General features: G+C 41.9%; 1 protein-coding gene across 4 annotated transcripts in view; it reads right to left on the bottom strand.

The window, feature by feature from the left end:
• ntm (neurotrimin) overlaps positions 1–23,643 on the bottom strand; it is a 183,666-nt gene that overhangs the window by 39,365 nt on the left and 120,658 nt on the right. For 2 of the 4 annotated variants that reach the window (XM_062453235.1, XM_062453238.1), the window contains exon 1: positions 17,964–18,606. In XM_062453235.1, coding sequence (XP_062309219.1) covers positions 17,964–18,136 — 173 coding nt within the window. In that variant the 5' untranslated portion in view covers positions 18,137–18,606. Of the gene's footprint in view, positions 1–17,963; positions 18,607–23,643 lie in introns of those variants that run through there. The other 2 variants (XM_062453236.1, XM_062453237.1) reach the window with 2 other exon arrangements.

Genomic DNA, 23,643 nt, shown 5'->3' with positions numbered 1-23,643 from the left:
GATATGATCACGCAACAGATTCAGCACTGAACTGAATTCTGCGTTACCAATTTAATGGTAAATAATGTACGCATATTTGCAGCACTCAACTCACACACCCACACTTGATGCTGTATGACTAAGCATCACTTAAAATAAAAATAGCACAAATAGCCATCAAAGGTCATCACTTCCAGATTACTATTCTGCAGAACAGCCATTACATTTTAAAGCTTTTCCATCACAACAACCACCCCCGAAACCTGTCCTTTTGAGGACCCACGACCACAGCGCTCTCTCTCCCTGTGTCTAGCAGTCTGACAGCAACTACATGGCCTCAATCCCATTTGTATGGGCGAAGCTGCTAACTTCTGCATCCCTTTCCGGTATGCCAAAGGGTTACCCTTGAGAAGTATCCATTTGTTTTGTATCGAGGCTGCCAACAAGTAGAAAGCAGCACTTATCTAAAACTCCATATCCCAAGTGCCCCAGGGGCACAAGTATCACCGTAAAGGATTGATTATGATTGGATAGAGAGCTGCACTTGCGTCAATGCTTCAGGGTCATTGGATCAAAGCTCGGGAGGGAAGCAGCTGTGCAGCCAATGAGGCGCGCCGGGGCTCAAGGGAGAGGAAGGCCTGGTGTGCGTGAACACAGGAAAGAAACATCACCCGCTTTGTACGAAATCAGTGACCATCAACTGTCAAGAAGAGCTGGTGACTGGCTTCTCCATACTGAACAAACACAGGCACACCGAGTACGTTTTCTGAAAATGACAATACGCCGAATTCGATAAGGTCATGTAAACTGCATGGTTTCCGTTTGGGTATTCTGAATTCGGCCATATTCTGAATGTGGCATTTTTCCGGTTTTTGGAATTTGTTGTGGACATGTGATTATGTGTGATCATAATTCTGGTTTTATGTAAAATGGGAATATCAGTTGAATCTTCATTTTCAGTATTCCACGTAAACAGAATCAGGAATGTTGTCTTTGTCTGAAAAAAGGCAAAAACCTGAAAATTCTGTGCAAGTAAACATGCTCACCGTTCTCCATACAACCCTTTTTAAAACACAGAAGTACATAGGGACCTGGGTCTCCATAGAGGGATGGTACTCAGACGCATGTTAATTCTCTTCTCCAACCTTGAGGAGAGGGGTGGCGGGCTGGCAGCTCCAGGGATCCCAAACAGCTCCTATAACCAGCCGGTCTGTCAGGCTGCCTGCCCCCCACCACACCAACCCAGCCCCCTCCGTCCCCCATCGGTCTGTCAGGCTGCCTGCCCCCCACTCCGTCCCCCATCGCTAGACCAGGTGGGAGATGGACGTCAGGGTTGTTCGTGTCCGTGAGACCTCGCGATAAAGCCCAGGCCACAGCAGACAGAGGTGACTATGCCGTGTTGCTAACCCTACGCTAGGGCGACATGCCAGCATAAATGAGATGGCGGGTGTACTTGCTACGCACAATGCCACTTCTTGTAATGTTGATATCCAAGCCCTGCACTACTGTGCTTCACAATACATGACCAACACTACTTCAAGCACATGGGAATGAGTCCCCCACTGGGTGTTGCAGTCACTAGCAATATGTGAGAGTCCTAGGGTGCTTTTAACCCTTTACAAGGAATACATACACCAAGTAGTTCACTATGTAATCAGATACAATCAAATCAACTTTGATTCTGTCCACTCACATCAATCAACTCGAGAAATTATACTTCATATATTAATATTATACTATATTAATATATTATATTAAGTCCCAACAGAGATTCTAAGCAGGTTACAAGGGCAAATCCTTGAAGAGATCCTGCATGTGAGCATTGTCGCATGGGCCATTTTGTTTGTTCTCAACAGCATAAGCCTCAGGTGACATCATTTTGACTTAAGCGGAGTGTTTTATTTTCAGATTGTCAGGTTATAGGCATTATGGGCTAGAATGCTGGGGGTTTATGAGCTTATGTTTTTGTGCTCTATAGTACATACACGTGGGAAAGGGAGAGTGATTGAGGAGGAGAGGGAGAGAGGGAAGGAGAGAGAGAGAGATGGAGATAAGGATTTTGTTTGAGAAACAGAGAGGAGAGAGGAAGAACGATTGATTTCACAGCCTACATTTGAAAGATTGCATTACAGATGCACTTATTGATATGCAATACCTCCTACATGGCTTCATTGTTTGGGCACGGATGAATTTCTGAGTGCCTCTGTTCCGGGGCTACATCCCTGTAAGGTTCAGAACAATGTAACAGTATCCAACAAACGACTCAGAGGAAAACACATTGGTGGACATTTTTCATGTCATGTTAACGTGTGTGAGCCATTATGAAAACATAAACCTTATAAAAAAAATAAAAATATACAGTCTCGTGACCGAACAGGAGCCTGGCAGTTGGAGGTTGCCCTCTGTTGGTTAATGTCTGTGAGGTGTGGAGGAAAGTATTCCTAACAGCCTACCCTAAAAGAAAAAATAGAGAAAGGATACATTCACAGGCTTAATTTTTCCCAAGGAACTTCAAGGACTGGATAATCAGGTTTCGCTCCTCTGTAAAGACGTTAGAAGCAAATAGCTGACCTCTTAGTGTCTCCTAAACACATATATGGTCATTTGTACCTTTATTCTCCTCTCTTAGTAGCTACTGTGTAAAATGAGCTCTGTGTCGAAGTTGTTTACATGGCAGAAACACATCTGGAGTCAGATAAACACACTCAACAACCCCATGACAAACTATTTCCCCAGAGTCGTAAGTTGTCTATAGGCTTGCTGAAAAGCAACAGCGATGCAACTATTGTTCAATTAAAATGTATTTTAGCATTGCTCATTCAGTAAAACAACATTTTTACTTCTCAAACTGTTCACATTTCCAGGTTAGTTGGCTGATGTACGCAATTTAAAGAATAAATTAATTTCAGCTATCCTGCCATGAACCAACATACCTGGAGAAAATAATGCTGCATCTTAATACAGTATATAATCCAAAGTGAGTTGTTTACTTCCCTGTCATGTGGATTTGATGTCCCCAAGAATCCCTCAGAGAAAGAGACATATTTACTCACTGCCACTTGCCTTTACATGTCTACGAGTGTTAATTAACTCATTGCCATGCCGTAATCATCATTGCTGTAGTTGTTGATTTACTGAAGTCACAAAGCAGAACCAAACAGGCTCACAACTGAAGCTCTCGTGTGGAATTGTGATTAAGACATATCCAAGCATATTAAGATTGATAATAATATCTCCTGTACTACAAATCTAAACGAATCGTAAAGAACCACATGGAAACGTATGGATAACGGTGAGCACAAAAATGGCCACATATTTAGCCATTTTGAGTCTGTCTTCAAGCTCTTTGGACATTTTGGAAAAACTTGAAAGGTATTCGTTCATTTCGAGCGTATTTTCCATGCACATCAAGACTTCAGATCTCTTCAGATCAGGATCAGGCAAAAACACTGGTGAGCTGACATGTAAAAAGACCTGCCAGACCAAGGAAGTAAAACATTAGTCAGAATACTATCAATATACTATCACACCCAGCAAAGAAACTCAGAAGGCGGACTGTGATTTGCAAACAACTCTCAAGCCGTAGTAACCAGTTTTAGTTGCGCTTGAAGACCGCTGGAACTAAGTACTGTGGACGGAACGTATCTTATCCTTCCTGATTCTAGAGTGAACTCAATTTGGCATATGCTGAAGAGGAAGCTGTAAAGTAAAATGCCCCAAACCAAGCGGTTGTTGAATATGGATGCCTCACAATCCTTGAAGTGACTCACTGGAAGAACACTTCCTGTCGAAGACATCCAGTTTCTAGTGATATGTCCATGGACTGCAGATATTAGACAGCCCTTGCATTGCATGCAAAGCATATACAATCTGCAAACATTAAATGGAACTGTTTCATTGGACATTGTCTAAAACGACTTTTAATACCCTACAATAGGGGAAATATGTTTCATCATTTCACAGTTTGTTCGACAAGCACACAAATACCCTCAAACTAAAACTGACATTTTACACCTTCTGGATATGACAATCTGTCATGCACAGTTCAAAAGCACAGAACCAGAACACCAAATAAAAAGTCAACGTCCAATGACTTTTGGAGCTTACTGTATAACATTTCTAGAAATACCACAAACTGCATTAGCCTTCAAATGTATTTACTTTGATCCTAGACCAATTGTAAAAGGAATGACAAACAACTGAGGATTGATGAACTGAACAAATTCCATTTGTGCGCTTCACCTCCCAGAGTGAATGGTTGCTTCATAAAGCGTTTGAAAATATGTACAAAATCATTGTAGTGCTTGAACCTTCCTCCCAGGCGCAAACTTCAATTGCTTTTGCTTTCGGACTTGAACCATTAAAACATGACAGGGGCTTATTAATTAAGAGTTATTAGAGGCTCAATTGCTTCAACTCAAACCTTTGATTTACCATTCATTTCATCAGTTTGAAGTGTTTCCATCAATTGGGTGAAATCACAGAGGACTATGAAGAAAAAAGAGAAAAAAAAATCATAAGAGGGAAGCCAAAACTATAGTTTTAACACAGGGAGAACATGAGCTTACCTTCATTTGATAACCTGCAACGCGCTGAAACTAATGTGAAGTGAAACTATCACCACTTTACAAGTTGGAACCCACATTTTGGAACAAAAATACGGTATATTCAGCCTATTTTCAGCCACATCTTAAAACGTGCCAATGCAATTAATCAGTCATCTCAGACTAAGTCCATCTCACACACAAATCAGTCCACCTCAGAATAGCTAGGCCCGTTTTTGCTGCTTGTCAGATTACGTTGGAGTGAGTACCAGCCTTCTATTTTAATTTATGTAATCAGGGCTCTTTGAAAAAGAAACCCTGACTGAATATTTGTTTTTTTCCTGTATAAATAAGGTCCAATAACAGGAAATCAGGCTGAAATATCAATGCTACACACTCAATCCCAAATTAATTTATTTATTGCAATTTCCATGGGCCTTGTCCTATCTTAATACAATGGCTGAATACATATCTACAGTTCCCGAATGAATTACAAATGCACTGTGAAGGTATTGACACTACAGTATATATCTGTAAGGAAAAACACTTGATTTACTGTAAAGGGAAAACTCGACTGTCTGCGACTGCCTTGGCAGATGAATCAGAAGATGCAATCAGAAAATACAGCTGTTTTTCAAACAGTATTTAAAGCGTCATCAACAGACTTGAATAGTAGGTTGATTTGTCCTTCACTGGCATGACGGCACTGCTAGTTATGTTTGCATGGAAAATGCCAAATGTGTGTCATCTGCACCGCAAGTGAAAGCAAATCAGTTATATTTATATATTTCCTTTATATAAACAAAAAAATCCACAACTTCCTAGTGGAAATGTATTTCATTTGTACAATCGAATGCAATTTCGTTCAGCTGAATGCCACCAGTCCACTCAATGCAAATTTAATAAAAGCCAATGACAAACAACACAGTGAATGTTAAATGCAAATATGACATTATTACCCAATGCCAGTTTCATACATACATATGAGAAATTGCGCTCAGATAGCCTATACTGTACATGAAGCTGTCTACAAGCACAGAGTAAACACTAATGATCTGCCATTCTCTGCCAATTAGCTTTGAGGTGATGAATCCAGAGAACTCTTTATATTAAGTTAAGTGAAGACACTTCTACAAGAAAATCATGAAAATTACTTCCCGGATGACCTCATCTCTGTGGGGGGGGGCCTTGCTAGATGAAGTATGTGTTGGGATTTTCTCTCCAAGATGACAGCACTCCCTAATAATTTCACAGAATATCATGTCTACAAATGTAAATTCTACCCTTTTATATGTCGACCCTTCATTTCATCCCATTAAGGCCCATAGGCTTGAAATGTAAGACAGAGCGCCCTGGCCTTGTTACATGAGGAGTGATACGGTCCTATAGCCTTGTTACATGGGAGTGATACGGTCCTACAGCCTTGTTACACAAGGAGTGATACAGTCCTTCAGCCTTGTTACACGAGGAGTGATACGGTCCTACAGCCTTGTTACACGAGGAGTGATACAGTCCTACAGCCTTGTTACACGAGGATTGATACGGTCCTATAGCCTTGTTACACGAGGAGTGATACGGTCCTACAGCCTTGTTACACGAGGAGTGATATGGTCCTACAGCCTTGTTACACGAGGAGTGATACGGTCTTACAGCGCGCAGGATGACACCAGGGGAGAGACCAGCCAGCGACAGGCCTTTTAAAGAAGATGAGAAGTCACTTCTGAATACAGGTCATGGATTGGCTCTAAAAGATCTACACGCAGTATACTTGTTTCAGAGCCCTCACAAACAAAGCAGGCTAGGGAAATGCAAGGATCAAACCATGTTTTGTTTTTTTACGATAGTACAGGCAGACAACTAAACTCAAACGCAATATGTGAGTTAGAAGGGCGAGTTCCTCCCCCACTCTGAGGTTACTTCCAATATGCAGAATGCAGTCTGACTCCATTGTACTCCAAAATATATCATTCTTCCCACAAAGCTCCACAACATCCTTCTGATAGGACCCGATTGCTGAAAAGCGTTCGCTTGTTATGCTTTTAGAGCAACAGACTTGAGCTTCCTCAGCCAGAGGCTTTGCCCTGCCCTAGCTGCTTGTCAAAACCAGTACTGTTCAGAAAGCAGTTGTTGGCCTTAATCGTATCTCTTAAGTGTTTTTTCCTCAACTTTGTTGCAACGAGTTTCCACAGTTATACTGTAGGTCGGTAGGTAAATTGTATCTAGGCAAGCTGAACTCAATTAGGGATTAAAAACACATTGGTTTCCCAACAAAAAATCGATTGAAGTTCAAAATGTCCACACTGAATCATTCTATATCCTATATTCCCAAAAAAAACCTGTCAGAACAATGATTGAAAAAGGCAGGGAACTTGCAAGCAGAATTACTGTATTATGCTAATAATTTATCATACTGAGACAACATTTCAGTTAATTCATTCATTTTCATCCTTGACGCAAGTGCTGTACCATATTTTGCATTTTTATAAAAATAAAAATAAAGTCCTTTGAGTGCCTTAATACTTTTCTAAGTGTGAAGGCACCCAGCTTTGCTATTTTTATGCAGTGTTAACGAGATCCAACTCCACTATATTTATCCATTTCCCTGTATGAGTTCCTGCTTTCTGGTACAGTGTTACAGGATTGTATGTGTCTCCAGCTTTCATGGCGTTGTGTTGGGTACACTACAGACGCCTTGGGTTGATCCTGTGCCCACACACATAGCTCCGGGCTTAAAATGGCACTTGCTGCTTCCTGTAGAGGCAGAGGCAGCCTGAGGCAGACACTGACAAGAGAAAATAAGAAATTGTATTGTATTTTTATTTGAAGTAGCTGAAACTCAATCCAAATGCCACATGCTATAACCCACTTGTTCCCAGTGAGTAAATAGCTGTAATGATGATACCATGTTGGAGAACGGGTGCTTATTTCTCTTTTGTCGACAGGCCACTGACAAGTAAGACAAAAGCTATGGGCCGTGAAGGGTAAGGGTGTTGTTTATTGGTGAGACGCAGAAAGTGCAGTTGGATTTGAAACAGGGCGATTGGCTAAGACAAGAAAGGTGGTTAGGTCGAGCAGGGCTCAGCTCTGCTGGGTTTGGCATTATCATACCTTATTAAAAGTGATGGCCTCTGCTTCTCTCAATTAAACAGGAAAAATAATAAATGAAGATATTGGATTGACTTTTCGACGCTTTCGCAAAGCACCTCGCAATATTTTTTTATTTGTTCCTATTCTATCTTTTCTAGATTTTGTTTTCTATGCCTTCTACATAGCTGTTGCTTGCCATGTGCTAACAGTTTTCGGTGTTTAGAATGACCTCATGTTTTTCTGTCTACTTATAAAGCAAATACAAGAGGCAGATGGGTCACGTCCCATCTATATTCTTGGTTGTGAACTCGCTTCAGATCCCTCAAGCTCACTGAGTTGAATGTTATGAAAGATAAAATCTAACTGCAATAGTTTACAGTCCCAAGACACTCTAATTTCAGTTCACTGGTCACTAGTCAAGTGAAGATGGTTTTCTTCTTCAATTATCATTGATATCAGCAAAGTCAGGCAGGCACTAATTGGCTTAGTGTATCTGGTCATGCTTAAAGCCCTGTAGCCATTGATCTCCAGTCTGTCTTTTGAAAAACATGTCAGGCGAATACACACGCACACACACACACGCTGAAAGACAGCTACAGGGTCAAAGGCATTGCGTATTTATCAAACGTGTATTTATCAAACATTCAACACAGAGAATTTTTAGCTCATCGAGGAGAGAAGATTTTTTTTTTTTATGTGAAAGCCATTATATTTCCATGGTCATTAAGTGGCAAATATATTTTATTTATCATACATAAATAATAATATAAATAATTACTGTACATGTATGCCCCCAAAAACATGGCAACAACGAATTGTACAATAATTGAGCAGCAAAGGTCTGTAATTGCACAAGTGTGCAAATAAGGGTCCTCGCTACACTGTAATGGCTTAATTGACCCTTACTTTCTTCCTTTAAGTACATTCGTTGAATACATGTATACTTCACATTAGAACAGCTTTAATTAGGCTTCTTGTTGTCATGTGAACTGGGTTTACAGTAGAAGAAAATAATCGTACCAAAAGCACAGCAACGAATACACCGGGAGCTGTCGTATTTACATTCTGAACTGGATTCACGCATTGAGTGGACTGTTTGCGACCAGCTTGGCTAAACTGGCGGTAGGACGTATGTTAGCCCTCACTACTGAGCAAGACTGAGCAAAAAGGGTTATTATGTACGCAGCCGCAGAAGCAGAAAGAAAAATAAAACACTTCACCTTCAAGAGGAAACCAAGCAGTGTCACATGGGTATACAGTACCTTGTTCAACTCAAATCGCCCATGAACTGGATTTTTCCATGATAGTTAATTTCCATTTGTGTTCAGGGGATGAAGTACGAATTACATTTTCTTATTGATGGATAGACTCACAACAAATAAGACCCCACCGCCCCCTTGTGTGTGGAGAAAGTACACACACACTCACACTCACACTCACACTCACACTCACACTCACACTCACACTCACACTCACACTCACACTCACACTCACACTCACACTCACACTCACACTCACACTCACACACACACACACACACACACACACACACACACACACACACACACACACACACACACAGAGATGCAACTTATAAATATTCAAAGTTCAGACCAGGCAGCGAGGATGAGCAGGTGAGAGACAATCCTTTGGCACATCCCAAATCACACCAACATTGGCTGTGGACCGGCAAAGATTTACATGAAGCAAGTTGGATCTGGCTGAGATGTTAGGAAACCTTCCTGATCTTCCATGGAAGAATACACAAACACACTCCGCCTTCACTGGTACCGTACCAGGCACAGAAGACCAAACCACACAGCTCTAAAACCCTTTGTTTTATAGTCTCTGGAAAAGAAAGAAAAAGAAAAAGCCTGTCCTTAGTTGTGGTGGAAAAACATAAAAAAGATAAAATCAAAATTGCATTTTCTTTCTACAATAAATGAGTAGCTGAGTTTTTGGATTCCGATGCGGAGAAACTCGAACTGAGTTATATATTTATATTTTTATAGATCTGAGAGCTTTCCATAGGGATTAAGTAGTGTTGATATACTGTATAAAATATAGTTTGTACATTAAGCTACACTGCTAGCCATAAGCACCCACAGGATCATTTAATAATAACACTGTTGTGCTGACATGTTAGTTAATGTGGGAATGTAGACAGTATTAGACAAAAACTGTTTAATCAACTGTTTTAACGGTAGTGTTTGTATTTTTTTACATTAAAACAAGGTTATGGCTGATACATGCTGATGGCAGAGTAAATAAATAGGAAAAAAAGAAAAAATATATGTACATATTAGTGAAGGAACTAAATTGGTCGGCTTGAACTCGTCAATAATCCCCGCAGAGGACAATCGATAAGAAAGGCTGAATGTTTAAAGCGTACTGAAATTCATCCCTTTCGACTCGACATCTTCAAAAGTTTGAAACATTCTGCCGAGCCACACTCCCTCCCCCCCACCCTCCCCCCCACCCTCCCCCCCACCCTCCCCTCCCCCCATGCAGAGGCTGCAGATCTGGCTCAGGAACTCCTGCTCATTGATTAGTGAACAAAGACGGCTTTCATCGGCAGGCGGCGTGGGACAGCACCGGAGGTTTCCATCCAGGAGACCTCGCTGATTAGAGGCGCGCGGCAGGAACACCTGGGTCTTCATCATCCTCATCAGACAACGACGTTTTTATCTGCCGTCGCCCGCCTCGAGGGCCTCTGTGATGTGGAAATTCCCAGATTGATTCTTCGGTTGTCAAATCTCGTCTTTGCCACCCAGCTTTCCCAGGGACTTGAAAGACACTTGACTCTACAAAAAGACTTTGCTGGCACGGACTGAGGGGACTAATTAGCTCAAATATGGCAGAGAGGAAGAAACCGCTCGTATACCTTAGCATAGTTTGCACCATTTTTTTTTTTATTACAGTGAAGTGTGTGTAATAGGAAATAAAATTCATAATTATTATTCTTATTATAATATAATACCACATAGAAGGAAGGGGGAGGGTGGATTTGAGGCCTTTCCAGAGTGCATAAAGGTGGAGGGGATAAACTTGACGCTCCAAGATGCACTTTGCACAACCTGAACTCTTAGTCCGACTATTTCTCAAGAGGGTTACAGCCTGTGCCATCTTCACACTGAAAACTGACTGGTTGCCAAAAAACGGCATGTACAGTTTAGCAACTATAAATCTTGAATTTACATGCCAATGTTTAGAATACATATTTCTGTAGGAGACAATAACGGGCGATCAGAACAGATTTACTGTTTATAACCCACATACGTGGTACTTTTCTTATAATATTTCACCAAAACTGTAGGTTACCACTGGCAATAATTGACAAACAGTAAACAAGACCAGCAACCAAGTATTCCAGGAACAATGTCTGAAACTGAATGTGGCATGTTTCTGCCTTTAACACATTCAATGCAAATATTTGGCCCAGATAGAGAATAATATCATATATGTGGATTTTACCAACACACAAACATAACCGCAGGCACAATATGTACATATATACAAGTTGTATCTCTCTTCGCTTCTGAATATAACCGAAGAACATGTACTCGAAACACGTCTACATATTTACAGTAATTTAAAAGCCTGATGCGTGAACTTCTCTATTCAGATATCACTAAAGTGGGACAATTTAACAATAGAATTCAGAGGTCACAGAAATCCATGTATACTGGAGGATTAGACTCAAGCGATCATGCATGAGCCTGTCATCAAGGCCAGTACCCAGCATTCAAAATTCTAACCCCGCACAGGTTAAAAAGATAAGACCCTCAGTATCTTACTCGTCTCCACAGTGTGGGGAATTCTCTAGCTTGCTAGTTGCCAAGAGAGCTGCATGTCAATGTCATTTTAGAGGAGATAATGTCTTAAATGCCATCCGGTTTCCTCTCATACACGGATGGACCCCAAACATTGCTCCTTAAGTGTCTGTGACACTTTCCTCAGGTGACCGTCGGGAATCCAAATTATCTTGTTGTGTGTGACTCTGGAGAGCAGTGATGGGCATGGTTATGGGCGGAAGTTTGCCGTTTTGATGTGTTCAACAAATTATAACATGAGTACGGCAGGAAGAGAGAAAACTTCGATCCATAACCTGCTTAATTATAGATGAGTGTGGAGCTCACAAGCAGGTGAACTGCTGCACCACCACTGCAGGTGGCTCTTTGTTGTCAGTGTGTGTGTACCATAAGTGTGTGTGTGTGTGTGTTCAACTACACCTACTCCCCCTACTGGGCCTCCTTATACTTTTTTAATAACCTATACTGCTGACACAATCCCATTCAATTACATGTCATATTATTTCCTTTGTCCCTATTGTGTTTTTACTATGGGTCTTCCTATATCGTCGTTGCATGATTGTTAACGTAACCGTAATGTAAAGTGTGGCTGTTTAATGTTGCTGTTTAAAGCAGAGAACAATGCACTGTTAGGGTATTTTGTGCAGACAGTGCAGCCCTTATTTTCAGGATTACCTTCCCGCCTGTCTCTCAGACTAGCCAATCCCCTGCTAATCTGAGTAGGTAAATACACTATGTGTGTGTGTGTGTAGACTTATGTGTGTGCATCTCAAGTTGTATACCTTTCTCCACACACTCCTGTGTGCCTTTCAAAAGTTATCATCCTACTGGTGAATGAGAGGCGAGCCCGTGAACCTCTTAAGCACATTATCCCCCCTCCCCCCCCTTCACCTTCCCCCCACTCATCCCCAAGGCAACAGGCCCACTAATACCTGGGCAGAAGTCCAGAACCCAGCTTAGAAAGATGGACTACCAGCTGCACATGCTCTCTTAACCCCTTACCTGCGCTAGGAGGACGCTCTGACACCCTTTCACCACGCTGACGTGGCAAATTGACACGCCTTTCTTTTTTTTACCGGCGTATTCTGCATCGTTGCCAGATCTTGCGCTTCGTTTAGCCTGCTTGAGGGTATTTTTAAACTGGCGTAGCGAACCGCCGCTAGATACACAAGGTTGGAAATGTAAGGTAGCTTCCAGACTTGACAGGAGGTATTTACAGCGAGTTATCAAGGCTGCCAATACTGTCGCTTCGTGATATCTTTTGGAGCAGTATCTAGAGCAGGGCTCCCCAGCACCAGAAAGCTTCTGTCCTGTAACTAGCCGGTTGACAAGCTGAACTCGATAATTTCTTATCAGGTCTGGAAACCAACAGTACAGCAACTCTCAAGGAACAGTTCAGATCTAAAGTGATACACTTTCTGGAATTGATCTCAATAATAATAATAATGATCTGCATAAAAAACAAGCCTGTCTGTCACATTTCAGACACAAACGTTGACGGTTGTTTTAGCTTTTGGAGCATGCACATCAATCTGCACAATCCACAATCCTTACAGTACATGATTTCTTAAAAGAAGAGAACATTTTTTACAAGGGTATTTTTCAAATCGCTCACACAATTACATTTGTTTCCTGGAAAGCAAAATGTGGTGAGCTGGTGGTGAAATCATAGGACAGCAAACCTTAGTGAATGTCCCAGAGTCGTGTAATCCACAGGACATATGAGATTATTTCAATCAACAATAAAGCAGACGTGTGCATGTAAGCAGCCCCCCCGGCACATATGGTCAATAGAGTCAATTATTTGCCAGAAAACCATTGTTTCCACATCCCCACCATTCATTTCATAATGGCTTTACGAAAGGGTTCCTTTATGACGAATGTTACCGTTTGTTCTGACAGCAGAAGTCGAACACTGGTGCCAGTTTTCTTAAAAGAAGAAAAGAAAAATGCAATTTATTCTAAGCAGTAACCAGGGCAGAGCCAAACCACTCCTCTGGACTGCATCAAAGGAATGATATCATGCAAAGGTGTCATGAGGTAGCTAGCCAATTATGACAGTGACCGTGTTTGGTCAACATGCCCCTGGGAATGACATAACCCCATTAAAGAACGTAACATTTCAAATTCCAAACCCTGAGGAGTTAATGACTTCAAAAGTTGGTGATTGGATTTTTTTTTTTGTGATTATCCTCTTTTTGCTCTTTGGCGGGGTGGGGTAATACCGCCTAGCGTCCAGTGTGTTTTTTGAGGGTGTGGTTTACTGTCGTATCTACAACCTCCTCAGTTAAAGACCTGTAGTGGATTTCAAGCCAGGGTTCAGATGGGGAGTACTTTGGCTCCCAGACAGATCTGGGAAAATGAAAGTCAGATGGCTGAGGCCATTGACACCTGCCCTGGCAGAGAAAAGCATCCATCTCACGGTCACAGCAAGGAAACAGACACCTCAGGTAATGCATCACTGATGGACAACACAAAACCAGTTCACCTTCCCATCAAAAATGAAACCGTATAAACCGTATAGTACATTAAGGATCACAGGAGAATCCAGTGTATTAGTACAGTGTGACAGCCTTTCAGACTCCACAGACCCATTCAAAAGAGCTGTGTTCTACATAACTGCATTCCCCTCCCCAAGTCTGTGTTGACCAATCCTCTCACAAGACAATCTGTGAAATTGCAGGAGATGACAGACACTGGCAGAGATGATGCAAGGTGAGGAAAAATGGAATTACAAAGGGAATCTTTAAAAATGTTCTGTGAAATCAAATGATCACCTTCTCAATCTTTCCCTCAGGGTAATTTGGGGAAGAAATTGAATATCCCTTTGAAGAAGGGTCTAACAGCTTTGTGGCTGACAAGGTTTGGCAAAGCAATGTTCATAGTCAGGAATGAAGAGCTGGCACCAAGTGTATACCCTTCACCACTGCAAGCACCAAAATACTCCACATCAATTATTTTAAAATCACTTTATAAAAACGAGTGTGGTACCCGACCACGCCACGCCACAGATCCGTACCACAGAACATTCTCACAGACGTCTAATCCCACCAGCTGGGTCAGGCAGCTGCCGATCAGCGAGGTGAGGGTGATATTGTACCACCCCTATTGAATGAGTCCCATGACTGCAAGGCCTGGGGGTGTCTGTCCACGCAGATAAGAGACTAAGACCACCCTTGGCGCAACCTCGTCACCATGGTGACATCCACAGCCGGTGTTAATCTCAACCTCTGTGCTGTCAGATTGCAACAGGCAAGGGGCCGAACACAAAATACCTCATAATTCATTTAGTGGTGCACATGCGCAAACATCAGAGTGAAACCTGGGACTGTGGAGGACTGCAGCTCCCCAGAGTCATTTAAACACTGAATTCGAGCTGCATTTGAAATGAGAACCGTTGAAAACAGACCAGAGTGGCAGACAGGGGCTGGTCTCCTTTTAAAAGGAGCTAGAGCGAGAGCGAGAGCGAGAGCGAGAGCGAGAGCGAGAGCGAGAGCGAGAGCGAGAGCGAGAGCGAGAGCGAGAGCGAGAGCGAGAGCGAGAGCGAGAGCGAGAGCGAGAGCGAGAGCGAGAGCGAGAGCGAGAGAGACTCTGGAAGATTGGAAAGCTTTGATTCAGTCCAGTAGCTGTGTTTTTGGGGAGGGTGAGAAAAAGAAACAGTCTAGACATCAACAAGAGGGACAAGTGCTTCAGGACCGAGAAAAGATTATATCAAAACATGTGAGGGATAGTACAGTTGGAAATCCCACGTCATTATTCATGTTCAGCCTTCCACAAAACTAGCCCAACTGACCGTTCAAAGGAAATAATAATCCGAAACGACTCTTCCAAGGACAAACGTTTTCATAAGCCACTCATTTCTCTATTCTTAAATCTCCTGCCTGACTGTACCAAACCCCCCAAAAATACAAAGAAATAGTGTAGATTTGATCTCAACTAAGAAAAAAGGATATGACAATAGGCGAGATGTCACATCCAGTAAAGAAAACATACAGTAGGTTTCTCAGAGCAAAACAGCTCCTGTTTTCACCTCCTCTTGTCATATGCTGTCAGGTCCAGGGACCCATTCCTGCATTGCTATTTTATAATGAAAGGAAAAAAATGACAATGGTATCGCTTTGCAGCAATAGGGTGAATGCAATAGACAATCACCTTCATGGTGGTGGAAATAAATAGTGTCATATTTCCCCAAACTATGACAGTGTTGGGAAGTATCTGAGAGGAGAAGGATGGTGTTTGGCCATGCCCCTTCTACAACATCGTTATGATCATGAAATGGATCAGGTCATGAGCTTTCCCCTCGTCTAGATCAGTGGTGTAGCCTCAACAACCAGAATCCATCTGAAGTACGAGTTATTTTTTGTGACTCACACCTCTCCTCCCGCTATCCATCGAGGGGAAAACAGCAGGACAACTGACATATGAAAATAGCTACTCTCAGCTTTCCTCAACTGAAGGCAACCCCACAATTAAGATTTGTTGACAGGATGAGCGACTCTATTCTCTAGTCTCCGAACTTGGATTATAGATCTGATGATAAAACTGTCAAGTGGTTCACCGAAGCCAGCTACAGTTCACTGTAGAAACACTGTGGACTGTACCTCGCTGTTCACAGGTGCTGAACTTGTATCACTTGTCCACTTAGACATCTTTCGCAATTTCGTCTTTCCTCTGCAAATCATGACATCCAAATCACTACCTCATTTGCATAATCCCTAATCATGCACACCTGATAGGCCGACTAACTGATGCTCTGTTGGTCATTCAGGAGCGAGTCTCGCCGGGTAATTGACCAATAATGGCACGCATCGATTACTAATAGGTTCTGAATTATTCATTACACTCTTCCGACCAACTGACGAAATTTAGGCAAACAACTGTAGGAGTGGGGAAGAATCTTCATATAGGAGAGAAAAGCATCTGCAAAGTCGAATCACAACAACGTCAGAGACACATTGCAAGGTTTTCAAAAGCCCAGCTCTGAAACAAGGACCTAATGTACGATACTGTAGGCAGGCTGCCACAATTGTTGTCACAATTGCATGTCTCTTCCTTCGTGAAATAGAAGTCTGGCCTCTTGACTCTCATGGACCTAACTGTGGACCTAACTGTAGTAATTTAGCAGACGCTCTTATCCAGAGCGACTTACAGCAAGTACAGGGACATTCCCCCCGAGGCAAGTAGGGTGAAGTGCCTTGCCCAAGGACACAACGTCATTTTTTTGGCACAGCCGGGAATCGAACTGGCAACCTTCTGATTACTAGCCCGATTCCCTAACCGTTCAGCCACCTGACTCATGAACGCACAGCTGGGTCCACAGATGCCTCTGATGCAGCCACATCTAATATTCAACTCAATTGCCAAGTATTACCTTAATGATGAATGAACAGGGTTCTGATTGTTGCATTTCGAATTAAGTCAATATATTGAACAGATATGATTCATTTGATTGAAGTGACATACTATTCATACGAGCGGAGAATGTACTAAATGTTTAAACATGAGTGGGTGACAGCACAGTGGTGTGACACTACTTTTGATCAGGAGTGCAAAGTAGGCCAGCCACATGGACATGATACTGAGAGATAAAATACTTTGATTTGAAACTCAAAATCTGAAACTCTGAAGACAAATATATGGTCTTGGTCATGTCCGAGAATCAGTAATCCAACAAATAATACATTAAAAATTAAAAAATATTGGACATAAAACTAAAAATGATTACAATGATCTTGAAGGCAAAATACTTCACAAGTCCTCATTATGCAATACAGATAAGTATTACCATTAGATTGCTGCTTGCCATTCACAAGGGCCTTTCTGAAAGGTCATTCTGAAGGCATAAAAGCCACTGTAATCAATTCAACAGGGGATCTTGAGTTTAATTGAGGTTGCTCAAAAATCATCCTTATTTTTTGGCTGGAGAAATTATCTTTAGGCCATGTTGTCCTGTCCGTAGGGGTCATCACTAAAACCAGGTCAGGATTGAACAGCTATGCATGACATAAATCAACAGTATTTGCGTGTGGTATCGGTGCTCCCAATTTAAACATACAATTTTAAAGTACCGTTATCCATTCCTCTATATTGCTGTTCCACTGACACGCCTAAGATTGTTTCCCAACGACCGCTACAGTATTTCTCATCTCTTTTTACCTCCCCTGAAGACTACAACATTTACATCCTCACTGCTTGTGTTGAGATTCACTGCCGTCATATGGGAACTTTCCTGTCCCTGAAGATTTGGACCGTGACCACCTTAGTTCAGCGCTGTTACACAACAATGATCATCAGGAGTTCCTTGTTAACAACTGTCAAGTGTTATTGCCTCAGAATGAAGTGTCTTCAAGGCTAATCCCCTGGAATCCACCTCAATGACACATGCACATGACGGTGAAAACCACCGAGTCGATGTATTTTCCCCTACATTAAACACGCTTTGGTTTGCGACTTTTAATTAGTAAAGCAAACTAGTTTCATGGGTTACTTTTCAAACGCTTGTAACCGGGAGAGAGAGAAAATGAGTAGGTATAACACTTACGTGAGGAAGACTGTCTCGCCTTGTCTGACGGTTATATTTTCCATCACTTTGTTATCGGGTTGGGAATCTCCTTGACTACGGACAGGTAGACCTGCAGGTAGAAGAAACAGAAGCCTAAACGTCAGAACCACTAGGCACTTCCAAGACACAGTCAAATATCCACAAACACCCATCTTCGTTGTAAAATCCCAGTGTCGACACACTACGCGTCCTTTATTTCAAAGCAAGCGCAAAGAGTGAACGGTCCGGTGGAGTGCGTGCGCGGTGTATAGTTAATTCAGTTCATCTGTTAATCCAAATCTTCTTTCCCAGGTGCAGTTCTGCAAGCGAAGATCCTGCGCAGTTCTATGCTCACAGAGCGGAGCTGTTTACCGTTCCTCCTCGAGAGGTCCAGCAGCTGCCTGTGAGAACGCACTCTCTCCCGTTCACTGTAAATTAACGGGTCTCAGTTGCCGTTTTGAACACCGTAGAGAGCAAGTGTAATTCTGACCTTGCAAAACTTTTAGCCAGACCAGTCTATTTATTTCTGATTGTGTGGTATAAAAAAACAACAACAACTGCGCAATGATTTTGTCTGAATAAGAAGCGGAGTTTCTAATGACTGGGTCAATGCATATCACGATCGGTGAGCAGTACGGTGTTGCACCTTCGTAGGTAAGGGAGCCTATGGGGATTTGCAGCACGCAGTCTATGCTACTGGGGGGGAACTGTTTCAGCTGCAGATCCATTTTTCATTCTAAAACAAAAACCGAATCCAAGGTTCATTGATTCCAAATTGTCCACATAACTACGCGCACGGCACTGCAATTTGAGTTTTTTTTAGAACCCCAAACAGAACTCAAATCCGGGGGGTGGTGGGATGGTGTGTGTGTGTGTGTGTGTGGGGGGGGGGGGGGGGGGGGGGGATAAAAAAATAGAAAAAAGGTTGCCATGGCAGCAGCGACGAATAGCTGTACAGATGTTACAGGGGCACGAGGAATGATACTTGTTAATTAAGAATTATTTGCTGGTGGCAATAATGGACTTATTTTTGTAAACATAAGACAAGCACATTCAGACCATCTTTTTGGTTGGATTAGCAGACGGCTGGGATGACGTTGTGGGATTTCAATAGTGAACAGTAAACGGTATATAGGCTACCAGAAGTTTATCCCACAAGAATAATGCTTTGCATTCGCTGTGGTTTATCATTACCTTAAGTGCCCCATGTCAATATATTGGCGGGAGTGTGTTATGTACAGTCAGTGTGTGTGAGAGAGAGTTCCCATTGCTATGATGGTGTCAGTGAGTAAGTACACTGTATATTGTACACAGAATTGCAATTGAAACAATTCAGCATATTAAAGGACTCACCACAAACAAACCAGGACACAAACAACCACCTATTGCTTTCTCAATCGACTCTAATCACCACCACCTGTGTCCATCAGTCACAAAGGCAAACAGCCAATAAAGAGGTAAGACGAGTTTGGTGACCAATCAGCTACTGATCAATGTAATGGGCAATTAGGACAGGCTAGGCATAATTTGTTGAATGGAGATGTGCTTGGACAAAAAGCAAAATGCCCAAATTAACTGGATTCATTTTCTCACTATTACAAAAAATAAAAATAAAAGGATGTTTAAATGTAAAAATAAATAAATAAACAGACATAAAGAGCACAGTTTAGTTATTTTAAGTGAATAATTTTTCATATAGCTTCAAGAAAACTATCACAAGATGATGCATGTTGAAATAGCCATTGTAAGTGATGTCAGATATACAGCAATACATTGGGCCCTTCCAAGACACTCAGAATCACTACCATTATACAAGTTGACTACGGTTGATAATTACCCATCCCATTCATCCGGAACAAAAGCAGGAAATTAGTCACAGGTACTAGAATCTTTTATACAGTATTCTGATATAACCAAGCCAACATCAAAAGGTTCAAGATTGTGCAGCTTGGCATGTCAAGCTCTGTTTCAAAACTCCTCAATGTTTTGCAAATATCAAAACTGCAGTTACGATTCTCTCCCTTCCTTTGTTTCTACACAGTACGGTTTTAAATCTTTAATCTCCGAGAGATTATAATCCAAGCGGCAATAGGGATCTCACACTGGGGATGTCAGTGACTCAGTTTTTACCCAGAGTTGGAACACCGAAAAAAGTCTGCTGTACGATTTAGCATTTACTTTAATACTGCATTAGAAAACATAATGAACTATGGATGCAAAGAGCCAAGTACTTCTTAAAGAAAAGTTGTACATTAACAAAGTATTAAAAAAGTATTTTCCAAAGATGACATACTGCTGAAATAGCTCAGAGCCTTCCCCTCGTTATTTCTAGTCTCGTTTTAGAATTCCTGCAAAGGAAACAACTAAAAGCTGTGCTGGAAAAGATGATCTCCAATTTCACGATTTTTTTTATATTTGGCCCTTCAAAGACTGCAGGGTAAACAAGAAAAAACGTCTTTATGATGTAATTACCGACGGTTAACACCAGATGTGGATGAAATGAGGCATGTTCAGCCAAGGGTTGAAGGAGCACCTTAGCAGGTCTGCTCTCTTACAGACGGCTCACAGATCCTGATGATCTGCCTCCACGTTTTAATGTGTGTTTGTCCAAAAGGGAATTGTGGGTAATGAGGTCTTGGTTGAGATACGCCTTCGAAACACCAGGACACAGAGGTTCCAGGGTTGGTGCTAAGGGAATCCTTGTTTTTATGGTTATTTTTAAATAGTTATGACTGAACTCTGAGAAGGACTGGGAGAGGCGTAAGAGGGAAGACAGTGTTTGTGGTTAACAGGAGGCTTTCACTGGAATGCACTGGTGAAGACAGCGAACCCCACCACATACAGAAAACATCCGTACAATATTCTAAAATAGGCCTGCATTGTTGGTCTACACAGGTAAACACACACAAACACACACACAATCTCACTTACGTACATATATCATACACACACACTCAGTAAAAGACACACACATACACACACACGTTACTGCAACTTATATTTTATTGTATAGTTTATTTTAATCTAATTCCACTATGTACCCTTAGTATAGTTAGTCCTCATATTTAAATTTTAGATTCCTATATGTTTAATGTTTGCACCTTCCAGCCAAAGCAAATTCCTTGTCTCTGCAAACTTTCATGGCGAATAAAACCCATTCTGATTCTGATTCTGACAAGGAATACATTCTCAAGCACCTAACTCTCCTGAACCAAGAGAATTCCAGCAGTCAACCAGAAACTGTCCTTTAGCATTCCGGGCTTGGGGTGAAAAGAAGTGACCATTACGCTCTAATAAAATGCTAAACACAGACGAAACTACTCATCACCCGTCAGTAATGCCCCACTGAAAGGCAGTTTAAGTGCACTTTGCAGTGACACATCCACATCGAACGCTTCGAGAAAACGAGCCGTGCAAAAAGGTAAAGTAAAAAAACACAGGAAGTTACATTTCCCATACTACTTATTTTCTCCTATACCTGACGGAGAGGGGGTGAGAAAGGAGGATGCAAAGCGATGCTCTGTGCAGAGTGACTCAGACTGCAGAAGCATGTTCTAGTAAGGAGGATGATGAAGGATCAGTGAAACGTCTGTATGTCTTGGATGCAGATGATCACAGCACAGTCTTCCTCTCAGCATCTGTAATGTGGTTAAACAGCCTGATACAGCTGGGGGCTAATGGAAGGAGATCATATTCATGAGAATTATGAGAACTGTGAGGGGGAGGTGTCTGTGTGTGGGAGGTGTTTGTGTGTGTTGTCGAGCAGGGGAGGAGGTGTGTGTGTGTGGTGGGGGCAGGAGGGTGTGTGTGTGTGTCTGATTGTTGTTGGGGGTAATCTTTCCGATGGCAAACACCACCCAGTGAACAGGCCCCCCTGCAGTGGCTCCCTCGACAGTGTGCACTTTAATAAACACATTCTGCTGTTCTAAGGGCTTCTGTAGTAAATCATGGTGAAAGTGTCATTTTGAGACGGGGGGATTCAAGCGACCATTCATTATATGGTTCCTTTTCTTTTCATTGATAAACTGTTTGGGGATGAAAACATTTTCCACCGGAGGGGAAGTGATGCTCGCTGTCAATCGTGACTCAACATTATAAACCACTTCTGTTGTATTAACAAAACTGTTATTTGCTGATTTCAATGCTATGCCTCTATGACAGGTTCAACATGTTATTTATTTATCTGTGCTGCTTCCCTACCAATGTCTATCACTGTGCTCTCATGAATCAAAAAGGACTATAATCTTATATAATTGGTTCAGCTACAATAAATGTGTTTTTACAATTGACAAAGTCTAAAAAGAGTGACCAATCCAATTACATCCTGGTTTAGTGGAAGATGAGTCACTCTTCCTGTTCTCGGCTCTGTCTGACTCTAACCTCCTTCTTTTCGAACATATTGCGATGGATAGGTCAAGTTTTCCTGTAGAAGTTAATAACAAACCTCCATATATAGCTAGCTTTATCTATACAATATACAGAATGTGTGTGTGGAGGAGTGCACATCTGGTTCACAGTGTTTCCACATGTAATCTCTCAACTTTGATGAGTCAATCCTCTTTAATGTGCTTTTGATTGAAAACCGCAACATCCCTCCCTAGCTGTTTCCTTTAATGGAGTCATCCCCTAGTTTGGTTGTTGTGAGCAGGTCAAATGAGCTCTCCAAAGACCGCCAGTAAGGAAGTGCAGTAGAGAAGTGGTCTAGGATGAGCGGGGGATTTCAGACAACTTTGGTGTTAAGCTCTAGAAAACAGGATCCAAGGTCAGTTTGAAAGAACCAAATATGGAGTCTGCTTTTCTCATGGTGCTGATGAGAATTGATTCATTTGCTACCAGTTGTGAATCTGTGAAGTGAACATATTGAGTTTTTCAGAGTTGGCATTCCACCATGCATACTGACACTTTTGTAAATCCCCCCATATTCTCAACTCCTTCCGAGAACTGAAGTATCACTTACATTTGCCTGCAACTCTGTTTTTCCATCCATACAGTTCTGTGATGGTAGACTGACTACATTGACACTAAATTGCGTTTAGAGGACGTTTTAGTGTAAAACGCAACAACCTCCCACTTGTGCTCTCTACCTAATCACCATGGAGACCCTACACAGTAAAATGGGGGGGAAGAGCAGTAATGAGCTCCTCCTTTGAGCTCAAAGTATCCACTTAAATAGACTTGTCGTGTAAAAAATATGCTTTAAGACAAATTAAAAACCAAACACATTACATTGTTTCTCCCACGCCCAACCGCTTCCCGAAATTATTTTGTTTCATTCACCTCTTCCACTGAGACAAAGGCCTTTTTAATTGCTTTTCACTATATACGTTGTCATTATAGCGACAAAATCATCAAAACTGAGAGATTGTGGGTTTTGCCTGTTATGAGATTGCACCACAGGAAGGAGAGAGAATGCGAGCGGCAAATGCTTGATCTCCAATCTACTCTGAACACCACGACCTCGTACCACACATTACCAATTACGGTTTCCTTTTCCGCGATTGTCAAAACACTCTTGGTAAGGAGGCAGAAAGTAGGAACCACGGCAAACTGGGGAGAAAAAAAACACTCAAGACATCTTGTTATTTCTTTATTTATCTGTTCCAGAGGTGTCTGTAGTATGAAACACAAACACATGCAAGACTAGCACAGTGACTGGCAGAGCCCTGCACTGGAAAACACA

This window comes from Osmerus eperlanus, chromosome 27 (genome assembly GCF_963692335.1).
Source record: "Osmerus eperlanus chromosome 27, fOsmEpe2.1, whole genome shotgun sequence".
NCBI lineage: Eukaryota > Metazoa > Chordata > Actinopteri > Osmeriformes > Osmeridae > Osmerus > Osmerus eperlanus.
The sequence above is the reverse complement of the archived record's forward strand: the minus strand, read 5'-3'. Positions and strand labels throughout refer to the sequence as shown.